General features: G+C 43.0%; 1 protein-coding gene across 2 annotated transcripts in view; it reads right to left on the bottom strand.

Moving 5' to 3' along the window:
• rabep1 (rabaptin, RAB GTPase binding effector protein 1) overlaps positions 1–4,477 on the bottom strand; it is a 90,728-nt gene extending 86,251 nt beyond the window's left edge. The window contains exons 1-2 of one of the 2 annotated variants that reach the window (XM_072447022.1): positions 4,312–4,477; positions 1,008–1,112 (exon numbers count right to left, since the gene is read on the bottom strand). In XM_072447022.1, coding sequence (XP_072303123.1) covers positions 1,008–1,112; positions 4,312–4,357 — 151 coding nt within the window. In that variant the 5' untranslated portion in view covers positions 4,358–4,477. The remainder of the gene's footprint in view (positions 1–1,007; positions 1,113–4,311) is intronic. The other variant, XM_072447023.1, reaches the window with a different exon arrangement.
• Positions 4,478–9,724: the final 5,247 nt, after the last annotated feature.

Here is a 9,724-nt window from a genome sequence, read left to right as displayed (position 1 = left end):
GGGCTGGTGCGGCGCTGGTGCGGCGCGAGCGCGGGGCTGGTGCGGCGCTGGTGCGGGGCTGGTGCGTTGCGAGCGCGGGGCTGGTGCGGCGCGGGCGCGGGGCTGGTGCGGGACTGGTGCGGCGCTGGTGGAAGATGCTGCTGCAGCTGTTCAGCGCAGAAGATGCTGCTGCAGCTGTTCAGCGCAGAAGATGCTGCTGCAGCTGTTCAGCGCAGAAGATGCTGCTGCAGCTGTTCAGCGCAGAAGATGCTGCTGCAGCTGTTCAGCGCAGAAGATGCTGCTGCAGCTGTTCAGCGCAGAAGATGCTGCTGCAGCTGTTCAGTGCAGAAGATGCTGCTGCAGCTGGTCAGTGCAGAAGATGCTGCTGCAGCTGTTCAGTGCAGAAGATGCTGCAGAAGATGCTGCTGCAGCTGTTCAGTGCAGAAGATGCTGCAGAAGATGCTGCTGCAGCTGTTCAGCGCAGAAGATGCTGCTGCAGCTGTTCAGCGCAGAAGATGCTGCTGCAGCTGTTCAGCGCAGAAGATGCTGCTGCAGCTGTTCAGCGCAGAAGATGCTGCTGCAGCTGTTCAGCGCAGAAGATGCTGCTGCAGCTGTTCAGCGCAGAAGATGCTGCTGCAGCTGTTCAGCGCAGAAGATGCTGCTGCAGCTGTTCAGTGCAGAAGATGCTGCTGCAGCTGTTCAGACCATGAAACATACAATACTTTACTAGAATGTGTTCCATATATTTCTATTTGGATCAGTTGGATGTGTGAAGTTATTAGAGCAGAATGGATTTATAAAGAAGTGCTTTGTGGAGAAACATGACATTTCATACATTTCTTATCCAGAGTAAAAACATGACCCATTTGGTACATTTTTAAGACCTTTTTTTCACAAATGTATCAGGATACGTATCGTAATGAGGGAATTCCAGTTTTAGGATCGATTAGTATCAGTTTCATACTTTTGATAACCCAGGTCCATACACGTATGGGTCAGACTTGGGTGTAAACTCTGCTGTGGCGTACCTTCCTTGGACATGTAGAGCTCCTTGAACTTGGCCCTCTTCTGGTTGAACTCTGCCTCCAGCTGCTGTTTGAGGCGGAACTCGGTCCCGTCCTGCTCCAGCATCTCTGCACAGGAGAGACAAGCCACTCAACATCAGGAACAACAAAAGGGCTGCAACTAACCATTCTGTTAGTAGTCCATAATAATAATAATAATAATAATAATAATAATAATAATAATAATAATAATAATAATAATAATAATAATAATAATAATAATAATAATAATAATAATAATAATAATAATAATAATAATAATAATAATAATAATAATAAATATATATATATATATATATATATATATATATATATATATATATAGGCCCAGAAGAGGGCCAAGTTTTCTCTGATCGACTGATTGGAACATATACTTCTTTGTCACAAAAAACATTCATGAAGTTTGGTTCTTTTATGACTTTGTTATGGGTTAACAGAAAAAGTGACAATCTGCTGGGTCTAAAATATACATACAGCGGTGCTAATATTTGGTTAAATGTCCCTTGGCCATTTTCACTTCAATTAAGCTCTTTTGGTTTCCATCCACAAGCTTCTGGTTGAATCTTTGACCACTTCTGACAGAAGTGGTGTTTGACAGTAGGCGTTGTGTTTGACGGTAGGCGTGGTGTTTGACGGTAGGCGTGTAGGCGCGGTGTTTGACGGTAGGCGTGTAGGCGCGGTGTTTGACGGTAGGCGTGTAGGCGCGGTGTTTGACGGTAGGCGTGTAGGCGCGGTGTTTGACGGTAGGCGTGTAGGCGCGGTGTTTGACGGTAGGCGTGTAGGCGCGGTGTTTGACGGTAGGCGTGTAGGCGCGGTGTTTGACGGTAGGCGTGTAGGCGCGGTGTTTGACGGTAGGCGTGTAGGCGCGGTGTTTGACGGTAGGCGTGTAGGCGCGGTGTTTGACGGTAGGCGTGTAGGCGCGGTGTTTGACGGTAGGCGTGTAGGCGCGGTGTTTGACGGTAGGCGTGTAGGCGTGGTGTTCTTGGGGTTAAACATATTGCTGGTCATTGTGGTCAAACAGCTCGATGTTTGGTCTGACCACAGAACGTTCCAGAAGGTCTTATCTTTGTCCATGTGATCTGCAGCAAACTTGAGTCGAGGCGCTTTTGGAGCAAGGGCTTCCTACTTGCACGGCAGCCTCTCAGTCCATGTTGCCATGGCGATGCAAGACACGCTTGACTGTGGACACTGACACCTGTGTTCCAGCAGCTTCTCATTCTTGGTAGATCGGCTCTTTGGTGGTTCTGGGTTGACCCTTCACCTCCTGACCAGGCGATGGCTGCATTTTCCTCCTGATGGTGGCAGTGAGCGAACAGTGCCATGGACTTTATACTTACTAACGATTGTTTTACTCTTGCTCTTGGACCTGCAGCTGCGTTGAAATGACTCCAAGTGACTTTCCTGACTTGTTCAAGTCAATGATTCTCTTTTTCAGATCCTTGAACGCCTTTGACTTTCCCATTGTAGCGTTTGTGGGCGTTTGTATCCAATGATCCTGTTTAAATGAGCTCAGAGAAGTCACCATCTGTAGTCACCCAAGAAGTTAACCTGTTTCCACCCGCCCGCGCGGTTACCATATCTCAAAAGTTCTCTTACATCATCACTTTTATTTCCGTGGTCAACACCAGCAAGTTATGTGCAGACGCACGCGGTCTCTCTGTTGACATCGAGATAGCGCATGCTTGAGATGACGTAGAAGACTTTGATTGACATATTATTCGAGCCAAGCTTTCGAACAGTGGGTGGGACTTAGGGCTTCTTCACACAGAATCCTCGATATTCACGTGCGTAAAGACAGTCAGAGCCAGATTTTTCGTCAGGAGGCGACTAGCTTTTACGCATCACGTTTTCTGATTTTATTAGCCTTTAAGACGCGCATTTTGTTAGATATGTATTATTATACAAATACAAAAATGAAATATTATTATATATTTTTTTCACCTCCTATATGGGAAATTCATGGGTAAACTCATATTTACACATTTTCACATACATTGTTTTTAGCAGTTATAATAGGTATCAGTGGCCTACAAAACATCAAAATGTATGTTTTATGATCATAGAGGAGCTAAAATTGTAGTAAAACAGTTTGGCACAGTTGGCACATATTTGGATCACTTGAATATACTTTTTGATAGAAAAAGGTCAACAGCACCAAAATGCCTGTTCTAGAGATCTGAAACTTTACACAGTTGTTGTCATGACAACATCATGTACAGTGAACAGCATAAGCACACAATGAAGTATGTCATGCTCAGGACCATTACTGAAGCCCTGACAGTGTGTCATGTGCACATCTGCAGAAACTAGAAGGCCTAAGCTTTCTAATGATGCATCACACTCACATGTGGAACATAAGATCCTCTTTTAATAAGCAATGCCATTTGGGTCCAACCATTGTGCACAGGGCCAAAGAGGTGGATGGAAACAGGTGAGGCCATGTATGAAGCTCCTTTCATTGACAACCAAAATGACTGATTCATGTTGCTGTATGTATATTTTAGACCCAGCAGATTGTCACTTTTTCTGTTAACCCATAATAAAGTCATAAAAGAACCAAACTTCATGAATGTTTTTTGTGACAAAGAAGTATATGTTCCAATCAGTCGATCAGAGAAAAATCTGAGATTTAGAAATAACTGGAAACTCAAGAGTCATGACATGTTCTTTACAAGTGTATGTCAACTTTTGACCACAACTGTGTGTATATGTATGTATGTATGTATGTATGTATGTATGTATATATTATATACATACAAATATATTTATATATAGACACACACACAAATTGCTTTAACAATTTAAAATTAAGGCAAATTAATCATAAAACTACGTAAAAACAAACTGTACAAAATAAAATGTCACAACATTATAAGTACTTAAAAATATATGCACATTAAAACATTGTTATTGTCGTGCCAGGTCTATTTAAAATGGTTTAAAAGAAGACATAACCGGACCCAGACCAGCACTAAACCATGTCCCAAACCATCTGCAGCATGATGGAGCTCATGTCATGTCATGAGTCTCCGGCCCTGCCACACGGAGCTGACCCGCGGCTGTGGGGACAAAGCCCCGGGCATCAGGACACTCTCCTGCAGGAGACAGCGGGGACACACGGAGCTCGCAGGCGGCAAATGCCTAATGCGACAGCCACTGACACGTCGCCTTCAAAGATGCTAATGCTAATGCTGTCAAGGATGCAGAGGCCGCCGGATAAAAGTGCACACACTTTGGGAGAAACCCCAAGACAGAGAGACTGGTTTACCGCCATGGTGGGACGGCAGGGGAGGTCCCGAAGCCTCCTCGGCCATGGTTTTCCTCAGGGGCCGAGACTTTCACCGCTGGGCCAAGGTAACGTGAGCTAGGAGTGTCCAAACAAACAGGCTAACATCACAGCTACGGCCAAGCTAGCGCAGGAGGACTACACGCACTTCCGGTTTGCCTTTCACAAGAAAGGCAAGAAATGGACACGTTAAAGTCTATTAAAAAAGTTGTTTTTAAACTTAATTATATCACTAATATCATAAAAGAGTTTGATGAATGTTGAGATGTGCTTTGATTTTGTGTCCGCCCATATGTATTATTGATTGTTGACAGCCAATGACATGTGTTTATGTTGTCACATGGTTTGACTCAAATTATGATTGGCCTGCATCAGTGAACAAGAAATGAAAGTGTGTCCTTGTGGATATGGTGAACACACAAAACAAAAACTACGTGTACTGCTGTGTTTTTAATGTTCAGGTTTAACGCTGTGTAAAAAGAACCCTGCTAACAATGAAAGATTTGTCTTTAGATAAAAACTAAAATACTTGAATCAAATCCTTTTCATCTGCCATGGAGTTCTGGTCAGATCCATGGCACAGGTCAGCATGATGTATGTCTGCATTGTAATAATAATAATAATAATAATACCTTTTATTTATATAGCGCTTTTCAGTGACCCAAAGACGCTGAACATAATAAAAAAAAAGGGGGGGGTATTTACAGACAGGGGGGACAACACGTACAGAACACATTAATATACAGATAAAATGAACAAGACAGAAGAAGTAGAGAGAAAAAGATGGGGATGTAACAGGGGGTAGAAGAGTAGGCAATGGGGTAGAGGAGGCTAGGGGTAGGGGAGGTCATAGGCTTGGGTGAAGAGGTATGTTTTGAGGCGGGATTTGAATGTTGTGAGTGAGGGAGAGTGGGGGACAGGTTGGGGGAGGGAGTTCCAGAGTCGGGGTGCTGTTCGGGAGAATGCTCTGTCGCCAAAAGTTTTGAGTCGGGATGTTGGTGCAGTCAGGGTGAGAGAGGAGGAGGACAGACAGGTAGGGGGGGGCAAGGTGGTGAAGAGCTTTGAAGGTGAGGAGGAGTATTTAAAAGTTTATGCGCTGCTTGTGTCCACTGCCTTCTCGACTCCTCAGAATTCCACCACATTTACTTGGATGAAAAGGCCCATTGGGACATCTGGTTATGACATAGATCGAGGGACACGCGCTCACTGCCGAAATGTGCCGTTTTTTTCCATTTGTCGGACGTCTGTTCCTATGATAGTCCAGTCATTGATCGAGTTTGTGTCAAAAGTATGTTCCAAAGGTATCCATTTATTGTGTCCATGGCAGGAGTTTTGAGGCCCAAGTACATAGTGGGTTAGGGTTAGTCAAATGTCAAATGTCAAAAAACACAATATTTCTGAGCAACAGAGGACAGTCCCAGAACACATGATAGTGGTTTGCCTCCTGGTGCCACAGTTTCTCCAACACTCTGCATTTCCCTGTGAATAATGGACACTTTGACCTGGTGGTATGAAAAACGTGACACATTTTTCCAACGGAATGTGATTTTGTGGTTCTCCAGTGAAACTTATACTTTCCCACTCTTTGTCTGACAAAACACGATTACCTTCTCTTTCCCATTTGTTTTTATTCGCTTTTTTTAATTAAGGTTTGTTTTTATTTTTCAAAGCATATAAAGAAACATTAAATACAAAAACGGAACAAAACCAGAGAGAATACAACAGAGAGAAAAAAATACATAAAACAATAGAAACTAAAACACACATGACTCAAAAACGTTCCCATTTTGTCCAAAAAATGTCAAATTTGTTGACGTTCATATTTTGTGTGAATATGATTTGATTTTTTATTCAGAGATTATATGTTCTGTGTTTCTAATTGTAAAATCACACAAGTTATTTTGTTGGAAATAATTTGATTTATACAGCTAAAAAAATACCTTTGAGTCCAATTTATGATCAGATTTCTCTGGAAGAAATAATTAGAACAGAGAGTGATAAATAACCTGAGCACAAGAGGAAATGAAACATTTTGCTTAGTTTCACATGTCTTGGGCACTATTAGGGAGGAAAACCACAGAATCACTCAAAGCGTGTGTGACTCAAACTCTATTTATACGTGTTTGATGGAAAAAGTTGAATTAAAAATATGTTGCAAAATTATTAATTTATAGGTAAGTTCCAGTTGATTTGTCAGGCTGTTATTTATAGAGCACAGGAAGCGTGCCGGATATAGACCACTGAGACAGGCAGAAACAGCACTCGTGGCCATATAAGGACAGTATTCATTTAACGGTTATGGTCACATGCTAATATACACACACTAATATAAACTGTTCACCAGGTGCAGACCATCCATGAGCTCGTGTGAACAGAACTGCGCACGCGTCCTGGCACTTTTGCTTACATTCTATCCCATTCATTTTAATGGCGCAGCAAATAAAAAGCATGAATCATTTGTAGACAGCGTAGACACATGGTTGTTGTTTATCAGTTTGTCACATTTACCAATGAATAGTAACAATCAATATCAAACCTCAACCTAGAGCTAGTTTTAAAAAGTTCCCTTGATATTGGAGGATTTGTGCAGCTTGGCCCAAGGGCTGTGGTCCGATATGTTTGGTATGTTTGGTGCCTTCATGCGCAGAATTTAAGATTTAAATAAATGTTTATCACAAATCTGTAAATCTTGAATCTGCGATAACATTTCTCATTCGGGGTTGAGTGGTTTCAGTCATCAAAACAGCCCTGGTTTTCCATAGTTTGTGATGTTGGGTGCGTACCTATATTCCCCGGATCTATGTTCCCCGGCGCCCATGTTCCCCCCTTTTCTATTATCGGGGGTACTACGCTAATACTAGCACAGACTACTGGTTCAGGTTCTGCGTCCCCAATAATTGTGCATAAATGTATGGTTTAACAGAATGAACTATAGCAGCACATAACCCGGGGAACATAGGGTTGACCCTGTGATGTTCGGAAGCTAACGCTAACGCTTTAATTGAAACTGCATAAATGCAAGTACTTTCGGGAAGATGACTGCTCAGAAATGTCAGCTTCGATGATTTCTGTGGGAATAATCTGTCTCTATTATGAATTCACCTGGGGAGACTGGATATTTACGTGTTGGAGCAAACATACGGTATAATAAGCCTAGACACTTATTTTGGGAAAAACAAAAAGAGAAACACCACTGAGAACAAGGCTGGCAATGCTACATTTAACCTAGCTAGCTCCGCAGCGGCGCCAGCCCCCCATGCGCCCAGGCACAGGATATTCTGTTGCTGCTCCTCTTGAGCCCTCTCCAGTTCTTGCTCCAGCTCCTCCACCACTGAGTCGGACCCGGTGATGATGACAGTTTCACTGGAGATCACTGACTGGATTACAAAGACCGTGGACAAAGATAGACACGGCCCTGATTTGAAATCCAAGAATGTTGAACTAGACACTCGACTAGACGCACTAGAGGAGGAGGTCTCTGACCTGAAGGACACGTCTCTGACCTGAGGGACACGTCTCTGACCTGAAGGACACGTCTCTGACCTGAAGGACACACGTCTCTGACCTGAAGGACACGTCTCTGACCTGAGGGACACGTCTCTGACCTGAAGGACACGTCTCTGACCTGAAGGACACACGTCTCTGACCTGAAGGACACGTCTCTACTTTACAAACCAGGTGGTGTTTTGACAGACAAACTGGACGAGCTGGAGAACAGAGAAGGTGGATGTAATCTGCAGATTGTTGGTATTAAAGGGGACACTGAAGACAAAGATGTGGTCAAGGACAAGGAGAACTGGATCCCAGAATATCTCAAACTTCCAACAGAAGTCGGAAAAATAAAGAGTGACCGTGAATATCACTCTCTGGCTCCCAAATGGCCCCGAACCAGCGTCCAAGACCTGTTATATTGAAGTTCCACAACATCAGTGATAAACAGTGTGTCATGGCTGCATCCAGACGTCTGGCTCAAACTGGATCAACCAAGCCCCAAGTCTCTTTCTTTAACACCTTCTCAGCACAAGTGGTCAATAAACCAAAAACGTTTGATCTGGTGAGCTCTCTCAGCTGAGAGAAAAGAACATCCTGCAAAGCTGAGGATCGACATGAATGGGAAGACAAGACTCACGACAGCAGATAATTCAATAATATCTTTACAAATAATGTCTAGTACAATAGACCCTAAGTGCTCATGCTCCTGTTACATCACTGTAGATCTGGAACAGACACAAAAAACACACTTTGGAGATTTAATGTTAGTCTAATCCATGACACACACTTTGTACAAATGATGACAAAAGACATTGAGACCACAATGTGAAAAGTGTCTCCGCCCAGTCTCTGGGATGCAGCTAAGGTAGTTTTGAGGGGCAGGGTAAATGCTGTCGCCTCGGCCAAAAAGAAACAAAGGCAGAAGAAGGAGAGATCGATGCGCTTCAATTTGCCGATAAGACAGTGGAGCTGGAGGTCATCGATGTGCCTGTTCCACTCCCGGCAGAGAAGTGGGAGAAGAAGAAGAAAAGGCAATGAACAGTTTGCAAGTGAAATTAAATATTAAATATTGTTTGATAGAATAAGTAGTCTTTATCAGAGGATAGTGCTCAAGCTGCCATACTTCCCCCATAGTTGCTCCTAGGGCAGCGTAACTGAAACTGTAGCTTTATATTTCTGTTCCTAACTAGTCTGACCATAAGCCATTTCAAAGAGGAACGTTTTAAGCCTGGACTTAAATGAAGAGACTGTGTCGCCTCTTTAACATGGACAGGAGCTGATTCCATAACACAGGAGCTCTAGAGGGGGATAAAAGGGTACACTGTATGTATTAAACATGTGTACCCTCTTTTGATGTTGAATACTTTTTGCAACTCTTTGAAACTGATGTGTCGTTGGTCAGGCGGGTTTTATCCTCTGCATTCATGTCCCCGATGCTAATGACTTTGTCAAAAGAGAACAATATTTGTGAGCGACAGGACAGTCCCAGGACACATGGTAGTGGTTTGCCTCCTGGTGCCACAGTTTCTCCAACAGTTGCATTTCCCTGTGAGATGGCGTTATGAAGAAACCTGACACATTTTTCCAACAAAATTCCCTCCAGACATGGGATTTTGAGGTCCTCCACTGGCTCTTAAAACCAGATTACCTTCTCGTTCCCACATGTTTTTGATATATTAAGTATTTGTCCAGATAAACACTAGATATTATTCCCCTTGAAAGTTCTGATTTATAGGCCTTGATAAAAAAAAAAAAAAATCAGTTAGAAGGTTATAATCATCATTACTTTGTTCAATTTCTTGATTATAATAACTCCTTATTTGTAAAAACCTATAAAAGTCCTGTTTCTCTAAGTCATAGGATTCTGTCAACTCATCAAAGCTTTTCAGATGATTCTCCTTTA

Source organism: Eucyclogobius newberryi, unplaced genomic scaffold, assembly GCF_026437365.1.
Source record: "Eucyclogobius newberryi isolate DKJ021-1_F unplaced genomic scaffold, fEucNew1.0.hap1 SCAF_15, whole genome shotgun sequence".
NCBI lineage: Eukaryota > Metazoa > Chordata > Actinopteri > Gobiiformes > Gobiidae > Eucyclogobius > Eucyclogobius newberryi.
This window is presented reverse-complemented; position numbering and strand designations above follow the sequence as displayed.